Source organism: Temnothorax longispinosus, chromosome 1, assembly GCF_030848805.1.
Source record: "Temnothorax longispinosus isolate EJ_2023e chromosome 1, Tlon_JGU_v1, whole genome shotgun sequence".
NCBI lineage: Eukaryota > Metazoa > Arthropoda > Insecta > Hymenoptera > Formicidae > Temnothorax > Temnothorax longispinosus.
In genome coordinates this window covers 1,977,858-1,999,547 of record NC_092358.1, presented here as the reverse complement: position 1 = coordinate 1,999,547, position 21,690 = coordinate 1,977,858, and the positions used below count along the sequence as shown (strand labels likewise).

The 21,690-nt window shown below is 50.7% G+C and overlaps 1 protein-coding gene across 3 annotated transcripts in view; it reads left to right on the top strand.

The window, feature by feature from the left end:
- The window catches only part of Dac (dachshund family transcription factor), a 181,354-nt gene that overhangs the window by 132,585 nt on the left and 27,079 nt on the right, over window positions 1-21,690 (top strand). For all 3 annotated transcript variants that reach the window (XM_071774545.1, XM_071774535.1, XM_071774525.1), the window contains exon 8: window positions 4,109-4,192. In XM_071774545.1, coding sequence (XP_071630646.1) covers window positions 4,109-4,192 — 84 coding nt within the window. The remainder of the gene's footprint in view (window positions 1-4,108; window positions 4,193-21,690) is intronic.

Below are 21,690 nucleotides of genomic sequence, written 5' to 3'. Positions count from 1 at the left end.
TGCGAAATTTATGAAATTCGAGTTCGCTTTGGCCGGCGACGGGATCCAGGCTCCCTTTGAGAAACGCGAAACGACCGCGAAAGCGATCTCGAGAGAACGCGCGTATGCAATTAGAGAAAGAGAGACGTGAGAAAGAGAGACATTTTATCGCGAGGGAAACTTTTCGAGGGAAAACTTCCTTCGGAAGAAGAATCACGAAGGATACGCGAAAACCATACCACCGCGTGGATACCGCGATGCAAATAAGAGAATGCCAGACGCGCGCGATCCCCGGGGCTGTAAATTACCGAAATAATCCGGCGGTTAATTCCTGCCCGCGCTTTATTACCGCTCTTGATCCGTTAAAATTAAATTCATAAATACCCGCCGATCTCGCGCGCGGTCTCGAGATCCCGGTCCCCCGATCTTCTTCCGTGTATTTTCGTTTGTAGATATTTTATTCACCCGTGAAAGCGTTTCGCGACGCGTCCTCGACATTAGATGTTTCGAACAGGTCGCGAGAAGAAAAGATTGGTTGTTTCGTAGGCGCTAGGCGGGGCTTGTATACGAGGGAGAGTGAGTTGTAACACGAAAACTACATTATACTATTCAAACGATTGCGGGCCGCGCCGGGCAAGTTGACATTGTTGTTTCTGAGGGTCGCCTTAGGGCCCTGCGAATATCTTAGCGTCGAAGTGTACGCAGCTATACGTAGAGATACATACATACATTCGCCGTGAATACGTGTGTACGTGTATATTTATATGTATGCACACATAATATTTGTGCTTGTGCGTGTCTGTGTGTAGGTACACCACGTCGTGGTACAAGCCCTCGGGGGTTGTGAACGCTATACCGCAGCCTCTCTCGTCTTCCTGCGACCGTATATACTAATCAATAACCATGAATCGCTCCGGTAACAGTGCCATGCACGTTCCGTTGCACCGTTATTGTTACTACGCGAGTGCTCGCGCCACCGTGAAAATTATTATCGCCAACGATCCTAGGTCCACTCGAGCCCGCTCGCGATATCGTTCGCCGTCCGGCGAGAAACTCGTAAATCGTGATGAGCGCGGCTCTCGGAAATATATCCGCCACTAATACCGTCGAACCTCGTGACCGAGAAATGCATGTGAACATGTGCATATAAAAGCGTAAGGGACAAAAAAGATTTAAGACCTATTTAACAAACCTGATGGGATGATTCAGCAACAATTAATGTAGAAATGTAAAATATAATCCATTTGCTGCTTATATTTCTCCGTACGTCAGACTCGGCAACGAAATTGACCGACGGACAGCTTCTCGTCATTAATTACCATCTATCTGTCGTGGTTAAAGCGATATCGCCCGCAGCGGTGAAGAAAGCGCGCGTAGGGCAGAATCCTGTTTCGCAAGCGGCTGAATACGGCCGCTAAAATTAAAGATATAATTCTCGGTTTATGAGCCGGGTCGCGATTAGGGCTCGTCTAATTGACATAAGAATGATAGAACGGGCCGGGCTTTTATAACCGAACGGTGCGGCGCGGCGCGGTGGAATCATTTCCTTACGAGGAAAGCGAGTAAAGCGCTTTTCACCACGGCTAATATTAATCCCTGCAATTTTAATGCTCACGACCCCGCAGCCAAATTTCAATAAGGTCGCTCCTCCCCCACGGCGCGGCGAGGAGCGCCCGGGCTCTCGCATAATTGATTTCCAGTTTTTTTTTCCATCGCGACAAACTTTTCCAGCCATCCCTCGACGAGACTTACGCTTTGTGCTGTAAAAAAAAAACCGTAAGATCTGAGAAAAGGTGTTTTGCACATGGCATAGTATCTGCCTCTAGGCGAAAAGTAATTTGGACGATGCGATGTAGCGACATTGAATACAGATATGCTTTTAAGTTGTATCGTACATACCAATTGCGAGAGAGTCTTGTTAAAAATTGAATTTTTAGCTTTGTTTTTGAACATGAAGCCATTCACGAAGCGTAGCACGCGACGATGAGAGAAACAGGAGCCGAGATGTTCTCTCGAGATATTTCGTCGCGGCATAGATTTGAGAGGCGTTTTCGCGAGTGAGAGAAAGATAAGCGAGCGAACGGAGTAATCGTTAAAGCATCTCGGAATCAAGTCGATCCGGCATAAGCCTCGGGGTGGATGCAAGGGCTGGTGTTTCGTCGACGACGATCTCTAATAAAGTTCAATTATCCCCGGAAACGTTTGAGAGAGAGCGGGACCGAGGGAGCGGGAGGGGAAAGGCAGAATGTAGAAGATACAGGAAAGGGAGTAACGCGGGGCGGGATGGAAGGTACCCAGGGCCGTCGAGAGAAAGAGAAACCGGGAGAGATGATAATCTAAACGATCGCAAAGTGGGCTGCAGAAACGCGCCGAAATTGGCAATAACAGGGTGGCGAGGGGATAACGGGGGCTGAGGGGGGGGGACAGGAGGGAGGGGGAAGGAACACAGCGCGCGGCGTATATACCATGGGGCCCCGGCGCGAACTTCCTATTCTGGTTAGCATTCAAATTGAATCTTCGTGGCGGCCGGTCGTGAAGAGTTACCGCCGTTAATGGACCTCGCAAACGCTCTCAAATTGCTGGCAGACTGCTGAGACGACGCGGCCCTACCTAATCTACCGGCTTGATTCTCTGTCAGGCTTTGTCTGTCTTTCTCTCTCTCTCTCTCTCTCTTTCTCCCGTCACTGCTTCGGTCTGAACGTATGTCGCGTAACTTTTTGGATTCTCCACGAGAACCCGGGTCGGGAAATAATTGCTGCTAATGCGACGGTAGCGTATACACGAACCTGCAAAAGAGTCTTTTAAAAGCTTGCGAAATGCGATAAGCGGATTAAACGTTGTTTCGAATTTTATTAAACTTCCCCGATGAGGTATGAAAATGGATACAGATCGAAATAAATAAAATCATTGTCAAATTGTGTCTCAAATTTATGTTCAATTTTATGTACTTAATTTCAATTTACAGCGTATAATTTCTTGTTAACAGCGTAGCGAAAAATCTGCAAATCGTCCAGCGAGCTAGCGTGCGTTACGAACTACGTGGCTCATTGCCCACCAGTGTAATTCGAGAAGCAAGCGAGCTAGAGGAAAGAGAGAGAGAGGGGGGGAGCCTCTTCCGCCGTCTTACTTTTCTTCCGTTAAATCGAATTAGCTTGCTTGAGTTAGAGCCCGGAAACGTTTTACCGTGTTACCAGTCTAAAAAATGATTTCGCGACCCTCTAACTCCAAGAGGGCGGAATTTTTCCAAGTTCAAGCTTTATAATTCGAGACCATCATTTACACATTCACACGCACTTTAATTTTCTCATTTATATGCTTGCGCTTACCTCAGCACGTCACGTTTCAGCCACGAGAGTGACTGAAAACTGGTCACCGCATGGCGCACAGGTTTCTTAGTACCGTTCAACGAGTTTCTGGACTCGTCCTAACGACCCTCTAGCAGAGATTCGAAATGGCTAATTTAGCGCGGTGGCTCCCACGGGAACGGGGGAGTTCTGCAAGTCGGAGACGGAGATATAGGGATGAGGGGGGGAAGTCGTACACGAGACGAGAAACATGGACTAAGCAGGTGGAAGCGGGGAGACGGCGGGGTAGGGGGACGGAGACTCCATGTCTTAATATAATTCTATTAGAGGTAACTATGCGAGCTCTGGTCTGCCCATCGCCATTGGATTTAATCACGAACTCAGCCAACCGTGCGATATTCTCTTCCCGCAGCACCTCTCGGACGATGGCAGGTGGATAGCGGGGAGAAAAGATGGGTAGATGGATGGGAGACACTCTTATTGTCAAGTTAACCGCCGACTATAGTCGGCTATAGCTGATCTTCAAATCCTTCGCGTTTCCAGAATTTACGGTTAGAGAGCTTGGTCCTTCTTGACGAGGTCTCCTCGAGAAGATGAGACCATTTCTAGTAATTATTCATGGAGGATGGAGACACTCGGTTGTCTTAAGCATCTTCGCGCGAGCTAGGTAACCGAGCAATTAAAACTAACGATAGGGGAAGCGAGAACTTAAGTCAGAAACTGAATGAAGAACCGCCCTTTGCATCCCCGGAGCGGGTTCACACTCTCTGGGGGAGTGCACGAGAACGTTTAAATAAATTTCCATTATCTTGCGTGTGTTACAGCCGAGTTGAAAATGGACGTTCTCCGGGAGCGAGAGGTCAAGGACAGTCTAGAGCGGCAGCTACAGGACGAGCAGAAGGTGCGAGGTGAGTACAAGAGTACAAAGATCCTTACCTGGTCGAGATCGCGAGAGGAGGTGCGTCCTTCTTCGAAGCATCGAATCGAGACGATCGGTTTATCCGAGTTTACAAGTGGCATCCAACCCGCTCCGCGTCTCTCGTACGGTGCAGCTTTGAGAAAATTGACTTGGCCGGCAAACAACGCATTGACGGGGGCCCGAGAGCGCGCAATCCGCGACACACGGTAATCTCACGGGCGTGCATCGAGCGCCTCGGGCGGGTTTTCGAAGCCGAGGCTTAACTCGCCGATAAATCAAGAAGCCGTAGAGGTATCGCGCTATAAAATCTCGGCTCGCATCCGTCCGTCCGTCCATCGATTTCTGCGTATTGTATTATTCCACGTTGGGGGTCTCTCGCCTTAACCAACCCGCACCCCCCGTAACATTCCCTTTACCTACTTTAGGCTTGCCCCCGACTCGCGGCGTCTTCTAGGCGTCTATACATCTAATGGAAGGCAGGGATCGGACCGAAGATCGCGATCGCCTAACCGAGCTCGTATCAGATGTCAAATGGTAATAGAATAGTTACCGTTGCGTGCTCGTTATCCGTTTCCCTTTAACTCACGCGCTCAATCCCGCACAATTATTCTTGGCCCTTCGTCGAAGTTCTATCTGGTGTGATTTCCCATTCATTTTCATTAATTTCCCTGTAATTCTGTAGCGCGTAATTCTGAACCAGCGCATCAACAAAAACGAAAATTTCGCAAGTGCCATTTGTTATAAAAGCCAAACGTGTTATTGGGCGCGATGAAATATCGAACGGATAGATGAGAGGGGTATACGGATAACTCTCAATTTACGCGATTAATGCGTTACCTGTAACCCACCATGTAAATTCGAATTTGCGTAAATCAAAAGCTGACATAAGATGAGAGTGTACATTATATTATATTGTGAAATTGCTGTCGCTTTAATCGAAAATTTTGATCACTCGTTTTTCATTTCCTCCATTTTTCCACGCGTCAGATGCGTATAGATTCGGAATGACTTCAAAATACGCGAACGGGAGGGGGATGAGAGGGAGGAGAGGGTACCATACCGGGGGATCAGAACTGGATCTTCGGTTCCAGCTTGCAGATATAATATCGCGGATTTTTGAGGCTCGACAATGTCGACGTCTCTCGTCTGACGTGACAACAATGCGAGGCTCGATAAATATGTAAAAGTCGGGAAGAACGGCCACGCCATTCGCGGCTTTGCGAAACGCGACGTGCTATTCTATTCAAGAATAACGAGTGAAATGGTCTTTTGGTAACTGGCGTAACCGCACGCCTCAGGAAAATCGTGCAATTAAAATATTGCTCAGTGAAACGCACGTGATATAAAATTTTTTTCTAGAGGCTTTTTCAAGAGGCCCAAAAAAAAATTAATATATTTGACATGCGATTCCTTACGACGTCCGAAATGACTCACGGTTCGCACGAGACTGAATTTTCGATAAACACGAGACGAATGTTATAGACGCGAATGCGTTTCAGTCGATTCTCAGGAAAAACGACTCGGCGAGGCCAGGCCCTCGCGGTAACACGAGCCTGTGACAACAGCAGTCCATTAGTCAACCAGCTCGGTGTCAATACATGAATATGACAGCCAGTCTCACGGAATATCCTATCCACCCTGTCTCTCTCTCTCTCTCTTTCTCTCTTTCTCTCGCGTCATCTTCCATCCCCTGCTGCTTCGTCCTTCCGACCGTAACGTCAAGCGAGACCATTACTCGCCCTATGATATCGCAAATATAGTAAATAGTCCACCCGCATTGTGCGGCCTATCGATAACTTTATCCGTGCGAACGATGTATGCGTTCTGCGCGCGTGTTTCGCACGCGTACGACATTACCTTATCACTTAAATGGCGATGCGACGTGATCTCCGTGTATCATTGATTTATATTTTAATAATACTTTAGATGAAACTCTTCCTCGAAATATTTTCGAAAAAAATATCTTCTGCTTATTTCCCCATATTTTGGAGACGAGTGTATCTTCCAAAAATGTATTAACTTCACGTCGAAATTTTGCCGAGACTCGAGAGATGAAAAAAATTCCTTTCGTAAAAAATAATAGTTCGTTAAGAGAAGCCCTCGGTGTAATTTCGTCTCTCTGCTCAGGGCGGGTCTCGTGGCGCGGTCGCGAGAGGTAAGGCGATACGTAATTTCGTGCGCGTAGCAGCTCGCGGCTTGCAGGATTCTAAGATGATTGATGACCGGCCAGTCCCACAGATATTTACGCAGGCACTTCGTAAGACTTCCTCCTCTCATTCGACTAATGACCGTCTTGTAAGAGATACCGTGTCAACCTTTACCGTCTGCCGGCCGACGACGACGACGACGCCGACGACGACGACGACCCCGCAGCGCTTTAACGAGGGCGTATCCGTCGGCAGTTTTTCCGATCGAGTACCCCGCTGCTGCACACCCCTTTTTCCCGCAGAACGGCGCACGATGCACACGTGCGCGAACCTTCCTTGCTAAGCCATCCGGCTTGGGGTTTAAAATACCAGGACAGCAGCCCACGCGCGCGCATTCGCTTGGGTTTGCCAGGTAAACTCTGTGCGTCAATAATAAAAACGTTTAACGAGTTCAAAAATATGCGATAAAGTGTACAACGTTAATTATGAGCCAATGTCAATTTCAAAAAAATTGCCATTTCGTGGAAATAAATGTCTTATCAATTGCCCATCATTACGAGAGACGCTATTACGAGAGACGAGTGTTAACGACGTCGAAGGAAGCTCCGCTAAACGCAATTCTATGGGCAATTTGTGCGACAGAATCGAAATCGTACGCGATACAGCAGCGACGTGTCGAAGGGGGAGAAAGCAGCGTTATTAGCCCGTTTAAAGCCCCGCTTGGCATTTCGGTAAAGGTTGAAATCTTCGGCCTCCCGCTGGGTGGGTGGGTCGTATTATCTTAGCAGGGGTTGCGAGAAATCCGGCTTCCTTCCTCGGTGGTATCGCGACGGCGCGGTGCGGCGAGGGGGTTGCCGGAGTTGGATGCGCGACTTTGTCGACGGCGAACAATAAGATGACCTTTCGCAGCTGGTGAATGCACAGCGTCTCGTAATTCTGAATAGAATACACGAAAGAGCAACGACCTCCGCGTTGAACTTCATTTTTACTCAATCCTCCGTAAAAATTATAATTAGAAAATTCATGACCATAAGCGTTATTTTCAAGTTTAAGTGCTTAATAAAATACGATTTGTTGAAAATATTAAAGTTTTTACGTCATTGCTGATTCATGACGAAAACGATAATGATATGCGAATACTTTGTTCGTTTTTTATTCACTGTGCGCAAATGTCGTATGATTATAAAACGCAGGAACAGGAATGGCGTCACTGTTTCATCTTTTTTTTTCCATGTAACTGGACCATATGAGGAAGTATTGTACGCTTACGAAGTTTCCCACGTTCTTCTGCTGCTTACGCAAACGCGGAAGATTTAGACTTCGCGTTCGGATTCTTACGGAACCGGGCTCCGGCCAAGTACGCCGAACTCGGTACTTACCCGTCCGTGTTAATATTAATATTAGTATTGAAACGATACGCGCGAACGGACGAAAGAATAACAAACACGACGGAAAGAAACGCGTAACCGCTTCTGGATCCGATCCGCTGGCGGATATTCTGGCTGAGCACATATCGCGCCATCGAATTAACGAACGACGACATTTTCACGCAAAAGCAAAAAGCTCTCGACACGCGTAAACCTTCCGAACCGCGGTAGCCTGGGAACCGACAGCTGCCTTTGCCGCCGGTTTACACGGAGCTGCGGCCTCTCTGTAATTAGCCGAGCCGTTTGTCGCGAGACCCGTCGAGAGGAACACCCCTTTCAACCCCACCTCCCACATCACATCCCTCTCGCGGCAATCTACGCGAGGAGCGTTGTTAACTACCTTAAGTTGTGCCGCGAGATTTTCCGAGCAAAGAAAAGGCTCCGCGCGTGATCGTTGTTCCATCAATCATGTAGCGTTACGCGAAGCACGTTTATCGATTGCCTTTGGCACTTTGCGAATAAATGAGAAACAAGACTTATCTATTGAAGGAGTAAAGAAATTATAGACAGACGTAGCATGGGTATTATTTTGTAGATGGAAACGTCTTTGCAGTAATTCGCCGGTGACGCGCGCGACGTCGAAGTAGTTATCTCTAATGACAAACATTACGCTCAATCGTATCCGGTTACAGTTATGGGACACGCTCGATCGAACGAGCGTCGCGTCGCGCGGCTCTGATGCGAAATTAATCTCTCCGGTGAAAAAGTAACTGTAACGACCTGCCGACGCGTTATCTCCCGGCGTCGTCGGGCGACAAACGGAATTGAAACTGCACAATCAACTCGCCGAGATTTATATACGACTCTCCCCTCGAATTAGCCGGGCCGTAATGCTGGGATCGGGTGTCGGTGTAATTGGGACCCGAGGGACTTTCCCGCGTTCCAACCCCTCGGCCTCGGCTCGACCGCCGCCCACGCCAACATCGTCGCACCATCCCCGTTTGTGCCTCTGATACCCGTTTGTTCGTTCGTTCCTCCGACGTCGTCGCGATGGACAACATCGCGATCGTAGCGATCAACAGAGCGACTAAGAATTATTTTACGCCAGCATGGCGATGACTACGAAATATCGGAGGATTAGAACCGTAAAAAGTGGGTCGTTGCACGGTCGATTGGCTCGTCGCAAATAAAAATTACGAGAATGCCAGGTCGATGGCTGGAGATGATTTGTTGTACTTTTTCACGAGGGCAATTATTCCTCTATACCAAAAAACCTTAAAATTTAATTATTAAAAATATGATATTAATCTTTCTTTCGCATATTTCGTCTCGATTCCGTCTGTCCCACGCCTGTCATCTTCCACATTGGGTCGAAGGTTAATTCTCACAAGAATTGACAACGGCAAGACGAAGTTGACGACAACGGCAGCTGATTCGCCGCTTTGAAGTGAATGTTTATAGCGATTGACGGAACTCTTTCCGCTATTGTAACTACGTAAACTAGGGTGAAGGACGGACGCAACGTTGCTCGCCCCCGCCAATTGGTGACCGACGTGATGTAAACTCGCACATGCGGAAACGTGCCAATGACCATCACCCTCCTTTCGCAGGAACGTCGCGTCTCCTGCACCGAGTATTCTGATTCATTGAATCCCACGGAGCGCCAGGACCGTGCTCGGTCCTGGGCTCACTGTGCAACGAAGTCACCGCAGTGGACAAACATCGGGAGAGTCAGGCGCGCGTGGTGCGCGCATGCCGGAAGTTGGGAGGGGCGTATTAGCCCGTCGAGTGGAATGGGCGCGTTGCCATTGTCGGTAAAATGAGCACGAGGAATATGTTAAGCGGCGATCGAGGCGAAACGGACGAGTCCCCCGCCGCTCGAAAAAGGTCGAACTTTCGAACGGCGACGTCGAAACCAAAAATAACGACAACGACGACAGCGATGACAACGAGAAGGTGCTCGTCGTTGCACCGCTCCCGAATGCCCCGTGTGCGCGCGCGACCGTTTTTGTCGCATAATTCTCTGTGTACTCCCGTTTCAAATAATGACACGGCAAGAGCGTATCTAATGCACTGTGACAAAGAATTCAAAGAGAGTGCAGAGGAAAGGTTCCACCCCGATCCGTCGTTGATGACGGAAGAGAGAGAGAGAGAGAAAGAGAGCGTGAGCGAGAGGGACGCGTGAGGGGAGGAAAGCAGCGAAAGAGAACTCGCACGCGAGAGGCGCACAGAGAAAGAGAGGGAGAGAGAAAGACCGGGCAAAGGGTTCGACCGCGCTCATCGGCTTACCCCCTTTGTGGCAGTTTAGCGTTTCATGTCGTATTCCGACTCATTGGAAATTGAGGAATACAGAAGAGGCGCAAAAGGGATACGGCTTTGAGATAAAAAGAACGTTGGGCGGCGACGGTGTGCCAGCCAGCAACGAGTGCTGTGTAGCGCCACCCCGCGAAAATAAACCCTTCCCTCGCCCGGTGCCCCTGCTCGCTGACCCACCCCTGAGGTAGGAACCGGCGCGGCGATACTGTGGCTATGTCAAAGGTGTCGCCGTGCCGAACCACCTCCGCGTCCACTTCGCAGACTCGGCGAAGCGATCATCGGAAAGAATCTAGAAAAGAGGAGAGACTTTTCGCTAGCGTGCCAATTTATCAATTGAACGAGCTCGCTTCGACGGAACTATGGCTTTGGTCGCGTCGTACTTCAGTTCCCCGACTCTCCGAGAACCTCCAGATTCTTGGTTCACGATCGGTATTCCGAACGGCCAATCGACCGGTCGATGTCCGAGCCGTCTTGCCGATCGAGGTGACCGAGCTCGGAGCCCCGATGCCCGGTCTTTCCTCGCCAGAACTCAGTGAGGTTACCGTGTGTCCCAGGACCACCGAGCTGTACCGGAGTCGAGGAGTTGATGGTGGCGGCTACAAGCGGAGGAGGGTAGGTAGGTGCCGCGGTCACTTTGTGAACTAACCTGGCTTTGCCCGCTGTTTAATTAAGTCTCGCCTAGACTACTCGCCCTCTCCGTGCCCGCCCGCCCCGTTCTCGCCCTCCTCCACCACATCGGTAGGAAAGAGGAGAGACCCCCCCTTGAATTCGCTCTCTCAACTCTCCCCGGTTCCGTCCGACCAGCCACGACACTCGCTTTACCCGGCCACGACCTCGTGAATATGACACTGGTCTCTCGGACACGCAGCGAGGGTGAGAAAGGGAGAAAGAGAGAAAAAAATTAAATCACACCCACTGTTACGACGCGACCAAAGGGTAACCAAAGCCGCCCTTTCGTCGTCTTCCTTTCGGTCCTTCTCTCGCGACAGCGCGCGAACAAAGCCGGGAAGGGTGCCGAGATTCGTTAATAACTACGAATGCGAGAGATGAAAGCGACTGTCGAGTGTCGTGGAACACACAACGAAGGATAATGAAATTCTACGTGTAGAGAAGCGCGACCAAAGTTGGGTCATCTTTTCGAGAACGTTGCGTCGATCGTATATATTCCGAGATGCCGCGGTGAGAAACGCGATGCTCCAGTATTCGATACGAACCCCCGATGCATGGTATAGAAATCTAACGAGATGGTATACCGCCACCTCCCTCCTTTCGCGGTGTGCGTTTTTTCCCTCCGTGCGCAAGCCGCCTCCCGCCCCCTTCTCAGGGGGGCCCCGGAGGCACGCGCGTATGAATTCGCCCGCGCGTAACAGTGAGCTTCCGTAATATAATTGTTAATGCGCTGATGGACCTCGGGCGGCGTTTATGCATTGCGCACGCCGATGTGGCTGGCAACGCGGACGCGTCGTCGTCATGGGTGCCAGCCCTCCTTACCGTAAAAATAGACGCACGGCATCAGCATTAGCAGCGGCGGCAGCGACAGCGGCAGCAACAGCAGCAGCCATTACGACACGCCTCGCTCGCCACCTCGCATTACGGATGATCACTGATCGCGTAGCGGAGAGAACGCCTCTTTAAAGAAGTACATACGGTGTGTGCCTCGTCTCATCTCGCGCGCGACACAAAGGGGCTGCTCGCGAAGAGGAATCGTTATCCGACGGCTGCTCGGCTCGGTGTTTGCGTCAGACTTTTTCCTCTTTCACCCTGGGATATCTTCGCGTTGTACTAAAGATAACGCATCGATAGCGCGACAGCGACGCGTACACGTATCTGCGCGTCAGAAATATGCCGGCAAAGGGGTACCCGTTTTCTCGCTGCGCACTCTTCCGCGGGAGCAAACCACCCTTCCACCTTCGCGCGCCTGCCTTTCTATTTCCCTCGTCGCTTTAGTATTTTCATATGTGTTAATTTCAACGCTACTGCAGACGCGACTGTGTTGGAAGTAAACATGAAAATCTGTATTTGGTTCATAGATTCTCATCCTCATCCATTTGTTCTCTCTCAGCCAGCCGACGAGTCGAAGGGCTCGTTTCGTCACCGTCGACTTTTCAATAACGTTCTCGCATCACAGAAGGGAAATTCAGTTTGGCTAAATTCTGAGTGCTTCCGAACGGAAGCCGGCCGATGATACTTAGCTGGCTGCGAGGGCGAGGCCGAGGCTGACATGCCGGAGGGGCGAATTTCTCGGTTACCTGGGCAAGTGTTGCGCGGTGCGTAATATTCCCGGCACGGCGGACGGGAAAAATATACCACGAGCGACGATGAAAGAAAGGAATAAAACGGGAGAGCTTATTTACGCGAGGGGGGGTGCGCACGAGCGCTCCGCCGGGAAATAGGCGGTGGCTCCGGCTTTTCTCGCGGATTTGTATACGTATGAGCCGCCCGCGCCGCTGTGGGGTACGCGTGCAGATATACGCGCGCACATACTTTCCATGTACATATACGGTCGCTCTTTCGCTCCAACGCGAGATAGAAGCACGCGATTTTCCGTTACGAGCGTCGAGCTCGGAAACGATTTAGCGCGTGGAGATAAAACCGCCGCGATTATTCTACTCGAGTCACGTTATGCAACAAGAAGTTGAAAATCTGTATGAGATACCACGGATAACGTCGCGTTAATGGCACGCATGGCAGTGTCAGGTTCTGCTGATTAATCATGAACAAACCGCTGCGTGCGGTTTTTAACACCTCGAACTCGGCATCGGTACCGTAATCGCACGTTTGTATTAGATTGTTAATTTCGTGTGAATCATAACAAATTAGGATTATCCATTGTTATTCCTTTGTAAGCTTTGAAACAACGATTACTATTTTATAGCAACAGCGATGTCCTGGATATCCCTTTTTGATCCAATATAAACGGAAACCATAAACTAAAATGTCGGCTTGTCGGCGATTTAAATGCCTCGGTAGTACCAGGACAACCTCCGGGCTCAAAGTACGAAGGGTTCGACAAGTGCATGAATTAATACACGTAGGGGGATCCGCCATGTCTCGCACACGATAAGCATTCCCGCGGATATTTACGCGGTGGCATTTAGAGTATCGGTCGCGCGCACACAAAGGCTCGAATGTCTAGGATGCTTGGAATCGCCGTCGCGCGAAAAGTCGCCGAGGGACACGACACAGGCGGAACGAAAGACAAAGAGAAAAGGAGAGAGGGAGAGAGGAAAGGAGAGACACACACACACAGAGAATGAGAGAGAGAGAGAGAGAGAGAGAGAGGACCTGCGCGGTGCACCTAATCATATTTCCCAATAATGCGCCACTGTCTACGAACTATAATAAACAGAGCGAGTATAAGAAACGTACCGGCGTACATAGGTGCGCGCCACACACGACGTAGGAAGCGCGTTGTGTGTACACCCGGCTGCTCGCATAAATTCGCGCACATATATATATATATATATACACACACACACACATACACACGTACGCAAAGGCAAACGGAGCATTTGTACGGGGCGGCGCGTTTACATAGGCTCGCCCGCTCGTGCGAGGAGACGACGGCGCGAGAAATTTCGTCGCTACGGAATTTAGATGAAATTGCGCGAATTACTTGGGAGCCCGGGCGTACACGTATTTATGCTCGCGCACACGCTCGCGGGAGGATACACGCCGTCGTCGGGTTCCGCGCGGCGAGACACGATGTGGATAGCGAGAACATGTGTATATATGTCCGTGTATATGCGTGCCGTTGCACGGAAATTCTGGGCGTTCTAACGCTCCGTCTTGCCGTGGAAGAGCTCCGAGCGCGGAATGCGCGAAAACGAGGAGAAAGAAAGCGATATTTCCTAACGACGACGAGACACAGCTACCGAGGGGGGTGGCCGCGATCCTGTCGACTGTCGACTTTTACCGATTCGAAAGAACGTGGCAAGCCGCCGCATTGAAAACGGATTTTTCACGATCTCCCGCGAAATTCATGCCACGACGAGAATTATCGGTTTTCCATCGGTTTTCCTTGCATGGCGAAAGACCGCGATTTAAAAAAAAAAAACGCGAACGAATATTAGTGCGGAAATCTATCTTACGGGGGCGTGTGTAACGAGTAAGATTATTATGTGCAATATAGCGGGCAGCTTTGAATCTCTAATGCGACCCGTAACGAGATATATGCACAGAGAAAATAATGTAACGCTCGCGCTCTTTTTTTTTTTTCGTCGCGCGCGTAACCGACTTTGGCTCGCTCGCCGACCGTGCGACCGTTAATGGAGATGTAATATTTAAATGCGCGACCGGCCGGCGTTGCGTAATGAAATTATTAATAATAACGATCGCGCGCGCTGCGGTTCTCGTAGTTTCAACTGGTTATTAGATTTTAATCGCACTCTCTCGCGCCGCGCCGCGCCGCTCCGCTCCGCGTTGTACCCACAGGGAGAGACAGAGAGGAAGTACGAAGCAGGATTCCCCGGCAATTTTTTCCGGGTGCCGACAGAGGCCAACCGGCTATTTAAAAGTGATTTTCCCCCATGAGAACGGAACCTCGAATTATGCGAAATTACCCGCTGGAAGGTGTAAATAAATAAACGTCCGTACGCGTAACTAGTAACCCGTTATTACGTGTCGCCCGGCTCGGCAGCCGACGATCCCAACACCCTGAAACATCCCACCCTCCGCTCCAACCCCCCCTTCGTGTCATCACCGAAGCCTCCCCCTCTTTCCCATCGGTAACACCGGTAACACGGGTGGATATGTCAATGCGGGGAATCACGCTAAGCTCAATTCCGGGCATTATCATTCTCGCGCCGATACGCGGCCTAACCGCCCGATGAGTCCATTAACAACTACAGTTATCGTTATGCGATGGTATACGAATCGCATATACATATTTATGCGAATCCCTCGTGAGTTTCGCGGCCGAGCGCGTATCGAAGCGTCGCGCGTCGCGCGGTTATGATCTTTAGCGGGCGATTTTTTTATAGAAACGTCGCTCGTAAATTCGGTTTCCTCCAACACCGTACGAAAAATGAATCTCGCGTTACATTTGCGAATCTCAGAGGACAGCGCCGGGAACTGTCGTCGCTTAGGATCCGATGTGTGTGGCATCGGGAGAGGAGGAGAGGTAAGGGAGGCGCTTGCGTATGAAAGACGACGAATTCGCAACCCTCGTAATACGAGTCGTCGTAAAGTAGCATTCTCTTGTAAGTCCTTCTGTCGGTCGGCCTGGCTACCATCTACGGCTTTCTATTATGCATGCGTCCCTTATTGGCAGTAAACGCGCTCCCTCATCCTCCCTTCGACTGCGCCGCCGCCGCCGTTGCCGCCGCCGTCGTCGTCGTTCTACCCCATTCCCCAGTATTCGGAATTACGGTCGTAAGCATATTTCTAATTATAACATCGCGAGGAGAGACCACCACGGACAGACGGAGAATTCCATAAATTATGCAGGAGCCGAGACTAACGCCTGAGCATTTTGCCCGGCAGTAAGAACCACCCTACTTTCTTGCGCGAGGGACGCGCTGATGAACGAGGGGTGGGCGTTCGCGACGCGGAAGTACAGCCCTTTTAAAGCGATTTATTGGCAGTCGCCGGCGTAACACCGCCGCCAATAGTTAACAGCACTTCCGCAAAAGCGAAAAAAAAGGGATTAAATGTTTCGGAGTAAAGATTAAAAAGTAACGCGGTCGGTAACCGACATATCTCACACGGGCTATCTTGTAAAAGCGGATTTAATTAAAAAAGTACAAGCGGATTTAATTAAAAAGAAACGTTGTTTAACAAACGGGAGAAAAATCGCCGGGCACGCTAAAAGCGAGTATGTAAGCAGCGTAATAAACGAAAAAACCGTGAATTGAAAACCGCGCCCGGTACGTATTCATAGCGATGTTAAATGAACATTGTGGCGCAATCGGGCGGAAAGTTGATTCGAGTGGCGTTATTAATGCCGCAGCACGCTCCGCGCTCGCGCACGCTTAATTCGATAACATGCGGTGCCTTTAAATTTTGATTTGTCATAACGAGAATTAACGTCCACGTTAAATGCGTTCGTCATCGCAGCCGCGTGTGTCAACTCGCGGCGGTCGCCCGCGCGCGATCCGCTCCATTCGAGCCGCTACCAATTTGGCACCGAGAATGGTCCATAGTCATTAATGGGTCGTACACGTTAACGATTATGTTTTCGGCTGTAATCATCGGATCGATTGTACCGATCGTCGGAGTAATAAAGCGTGATAGGGAGAGGAAGAGAGAGAGAGAGAGAGAGAGAGAGAGAGAGAGAGAGAGAGAGAGAGAGAGAGAGAGAGAGAGAGAGAGAGAGAGAGAGAGAGAGAGAGAGAGAGAGAGAGAGAGAGAGAGAGAGAGAGAGAGAGCGGCGTTTTGCGATGAGCGAGCATGCCGATGACAATGATGATGGCACGATCATAATTGTTGGGCGCCGTAACTTTTGCGGTCATCGATGATCCCGTTCAATAGTCACGTTTCCGGCGACCATCATTTTCGATGAGACCTGGCTCAAGCCCGCTATTATAGCTGCCGTATTTTATAGCAGGCGTACAAACAAATTTTTGTTACATATATTTATGTGCGGTATGTACCGCAATTTAAAAGAACATTTGTGTAGCGTGAAACTGCATGTAGTATTAATTTATTGATATTGATAAAGATATCACACGTAATAGGATATTACGGATGGAAGTTTTCCCAACGATATTACAAACAAGATTTAGTCTAATAATTAACGGCATTCTAGAAGCTCTAATCTCATAAACCATTTGGAATTTGGGCGATAGGCTTCTTCGAGAGTCTCGCCTTATCGACGCGCCCGAAGACACGCTCGATTTCGCGATTACGGCATTCGAGCAATTCGCACGCGCGCGTGGCGAAAGGGCGAGACGGAGGAGGTAGAGACGAGGGAAAATCGTGGAGGTCGGGGAAACGGGGTGGAGGCGGGCTTGGAACGAGGGCAAGACGGCGGCGGAGCTAAGACGTTCGCGGTTTCGCGCAAGAGGCCGACGGAGGTCCTTCGGCGTAATTACGTTAACCGCAACCGCCAAACGCCCGGTACTACCGGCACGAGGGGGTCCCAAAGTGCCCTAACCCGCGGCTCGAACCTACCACTTCGTTTACCCTTACGGCCGTTCACCGTCGAATTAGACCGCGCGCCCTGCAAGTCGTCAGCCTCTAGTCGTCGGGATCGCGAGTTTACTAGAATTACGCGCGCGCTCGTGTCTGCAATTTATTCGCAGCTTCCAAATTAGAAGATAGCTCGCATTTTTTCCCCTTGAGAGTGAAGGGACGCATACTGAAGTTGCAATACACAAGTCGCCGTTACGGGGGGGGTAAAACTGACTCGGTTGACGCATCTTCCATGGCAACGGCCGGCCGGAAACAAGAATACACGCTCGCGTCTACGAACACTGGCCTATTGACTATTTCAAGAGGGTTGAACCGGCTACCGTGAACGAATCCCCGACCCACCGCCGCCGCAGCTCGCCGGAAACACATCTCTACGCGCACATTGAATTAGTAATGGCGGAGGTCTTAGAGCCGAAGGGACTTGTAAGCTGTAATTGCATTAATCGCGGTGATATTTTGGGCTCAGGTGCCTTCGCGCCCGCCACGGCTCGTTAATAGCTGCCATTATCGTTCCTGCTTCTGACACAGGACGAACTGCCGCTGCTGCTGCACCCGAAACTCCGCCTGTCCCAAACTTTCGCGATGAACGCCCGTGAATCGCTCTGACAGTTAGGCTTCTCCTCGGCGAAGCCTGACCCTCCTCGGGAAGTGGTTTTCGACGGTTATATGGTGAGGTTTGGTTCGCTAACGTTCGGGAAGGAAATTATTGTAACGTTTCGTTCATGGAAGCGTTTGCTCTGCAGCATCTCTCTCCTCGCGATCGTCTCAGGCCTCGTCGTGACTTGCGCCTCGCGCGACCACGACGTCGAGATAATTTACGTCTGCCAAAACATACACGATCGCCGATTACACGCGCTGCGAGGGAAGGTTCATCGATCCCTCGATACTGCCCGTGCAGGATCGAATCGGCGGCGGAAGAGAGGCGGTTTCGTGCCGCGAATCACGAAACGACATTATCTCGCCCTCGATCGCCAACGACGTGTCCACTCGCGTTCGGGGACGAGATCACGGGGGGGGGGGGGAAACGAAGGAGAGAGAGAAAGAGAGAGGGTGAGAGACGGAGAGAAAGAGGAGATCCGAAGAGAATATGCTCGCGCGCGCGTGTGTGCGTGCGTAGAACAGAGAGGACAGGTTACGTCGAAACATTAATCTCTCGCGGTGGCAATATCGGGCCGATGATATTCGAGGCACGAGTATTATACGAGGCGGTGTCATTAGTTCGCGGTGTGTGCGTGTGGCCGGGATAGAGAGAACAAGAGAACGAAAGAGCGAGGGAACGAGAGAGACGGAGAGCGCGGCGGGTGTTTGTGAAGGTGGCACGGTCACGTATGTGCGTTCGTATATGTGTGTGTGTATGCGTGCATGCGCGGGCGCGACGTTGCCCGGTGTCGGACGGTAGTATCGATATGCAGGACCGTGATAATCGATTGCCGCATTCCTCGAGACGGAGCGACGTCGCGCGCTTTGAATACGGCCAGAGGGGGCCCTCCGATCGTGCACGACGCATATGAAGCGAGCGCGGTGTGCAGATACGCCTCTGTCATATCCCTCACTTCTGCCACTGCATCCCCTATTCTCTCTCCCTCTCTGTCTGTCACGCGGCTGTTCGCACGTGTGAGCGATCCAGCGCCCACGCGATCCACTGTGAGATCCATCTCCTCGAGCTCCTGCTCCTCCTCCTGCTCCTCCAACGCTCTTCCTCTTCCTCTTCGCTTCAGGCCGATCTCGAAAATTGCTTTTTCATCTCGCCCCGTTCGCGAATTCGTCACGAGCCACTCGATACCCCGGCGAAACATCGGCGAGTATATCGGAGTGACCGAATATATCGAAAGGTCCTACCGGATTTTTTTTTTATTTATCTGTTAGTCGCATTGGCACCGATTCGTCTCGTAAGAGCCGCATTATTATCGCATAGTCGTTAAACTGTCGAAATATTGTTCTTCTCGCCTAAACTCGATTCGCGCGATGACGCGAAAGATGTGATACTGCCGAACGCACGATGATGACGCGTCATCGCGTGTATTCAGTCAACAGCTGTCATTTCGCGATCGCCGCAGGAAGGGTCCTATGCTTCTCTCTCCTCTCTCTTCTCTTCTCTCTCCCCCTTCCCTCTCTCTCTATCTCTGTCTGCGTTCGCGCTCACTCGCCGCCCTATAACACCCTACACCCTTGCGCATCTCCCTCTCTCTCTCTCACGGCTCGGTTATTGTTCACGTTAATTGATGCGTTATGTTTGATGCCGTTGTGATAGCCATTGTACGCGGGGTGTCCACTGATAACTGAGTTACCGACTGCGGCGGCCGGAGTGCACTCAAACCTAATTATCTCGGCCCAACTGCGACTGCCGCATTGCGTTGCCGCCGCCGTTCGTCCGTCCCCCGGAGTCATGCGCGAGCATTTCCCTGATGTCGATGACTCGCTCGCATTCTCGCTTGCATCGAAAGTCTTGCGTTAACGTGTTTTTTTTTGCGCGACAAAATTCGAATGAGAATCGCGAATTCGATTTAAAAAAAATCAAAAAGACAAAATCGATGGGCACCATTGGATATCGAAAAGAGCTTCTCTTCATTGAAGCTAATTTGGATCGACGATTATTCTCTTGGTAAAGAGTAGTACGGAATTTTGCAAGAAAAGATGGCGGATCGAGAAAGGATCTCTTACACCGGAAGCTGAACTATAAATAGCGCGTGGGTGGGACTGAGGCGTTTGCCTGAGACAGAGAACAAAGTCTCTTCTTTTCCACGGCGTGATTAGACAGGCCTTCCAATTAACTGGTCGAAGGTGCTTTTTGGGCGCAACCCTGTCGTAAACTCGGCTTCTTTACGCGCACGAGCGCGTAAGGACGAACCGGCGAACGGAAGCTCGCCACGATAAATTTCGAAAATCAATTCCGCCGCAGACGAGTCGTCCCTTTTGGGTCCTCTCTCGCGGGAGGGCCCAAAAATGGAGGTAAACGCCATCTTCGTAATCTCCGACGTAAAAAAAAAGGAGATATTCTCTGGCGTGGCGCGGTCGTTGCGTCGTTGACCGGACATCAGAAGTCAGCGGCATCAGAAGGCTCCCTTGGCGTGGCGTTTTTTTTTCGGCGGCCCCTTTAACGAAGAATATCTGCCCCGTCCGCCGCGCGTCTCTTTATTGTCCGGCGAAATTTACGATCGACACCGAGAGTCGCGAGGCCCCCGCAATAATTCGATCGTCGTGGGATGCGCGATGGGCGCCCGGCGCGTCTACGCCTCGAGGCGACTGCCGGCAAGCGGCCAAAAAAGAAAAAAAAACGTCGGCAGCGCGTTAAGCACTTTGTGGTAACGTCTCTTCGTATAATTCCTAAATCGCGGCGACGGCACCGAGCCGAGTCGCGAACCTCGCGCAACGACCGGTGGCGGTCCAAGCAGAGGGAGCGGCCTTTCGTTACAAAACGGCGAAAAATATTTATCGAGGAAATAGCCAATCTCTCGTTATAACCCTCCCACCGCGCGGGACTTCCATTCCGACGACAATACTTTCCACGCGCACGTTCCGGGATCTCTCTCTCACTCTCTTTCTTCCTCGTCTTCCTCCGCCTTGCGCTCCTCTCTCCTTTTTCGTTCCCCGTCGCCGTGTTCGCACACATATCGCAGAAAATTACATTTTGTCGGTTGTAAAAGGAACGTCGTAAAAATCGTAACGCCGGCGACGCTGACTGCGGTGCACGCAGGGCGAAATTGCACCGGCCCTCCGCCTATCTGTTGGCCATCAACATTGCTCCGTGCTTGATAGACCCTTTGTAAAACGTCATTCTACGGGCTTTTATGTATACTCTTGCTCCTAGGCGGACAACTCAAGCCCCGAGTAGTTCTCTTCTCATCGATTCTCGTTTCTAGCGCCGCGGCGCCGGTGCTTGCACTACTGTTCCCCAGCGTGAAATATGAACGACGACGAGGAAAAGGTATATACATAAATACAAGAATCATGATTTTGGGTGCTTTTTTTTGTAAATAAATTAGACGCTAGTAATTTAGCAAGATGTACTTCTACACGTGATCGTACTTCCGACCGTGCTTTTTGGAGCGAGCACCGACAGGACGCTCGTTAAAATCACTCGATCGCGGTTTGAAAGCTTCAAGAAGATCTCTGTTTATTCGCATCGTAATGGGGTTAAAGAGTGATCGTGGTGCTGACCACGCGCGCCCGTATCGCTCGGTCCATCCGTGTATCCGTATAGCCGGCAAAGCCCCGGTAATTAAACTCGGGGAACGTCTTAGATGCAGAATGTACTTAACACAGGAGAGACTCGCTCACCCTCTCGCTTTCGCTCTGCCGATCCTTCGGCCGACCACCGCGCAAAGGGGATCTTCCTGGTCGGTGGGAAAGGAGCGAGAGAAGAAGAGCAGTTCCAAGCGGAAAGGGATCGAGACGTTTCCTGCTGTCTTCGTCCTTTCCTCGTCGTCGGGCGTTGATGGGTTTTCCAACCCCCTCCGAACTAGGACTTGGCTGCTCGAACCTGGCCAGTTTCGACTTGAACTACGGATCTAGTTTCCAACGCC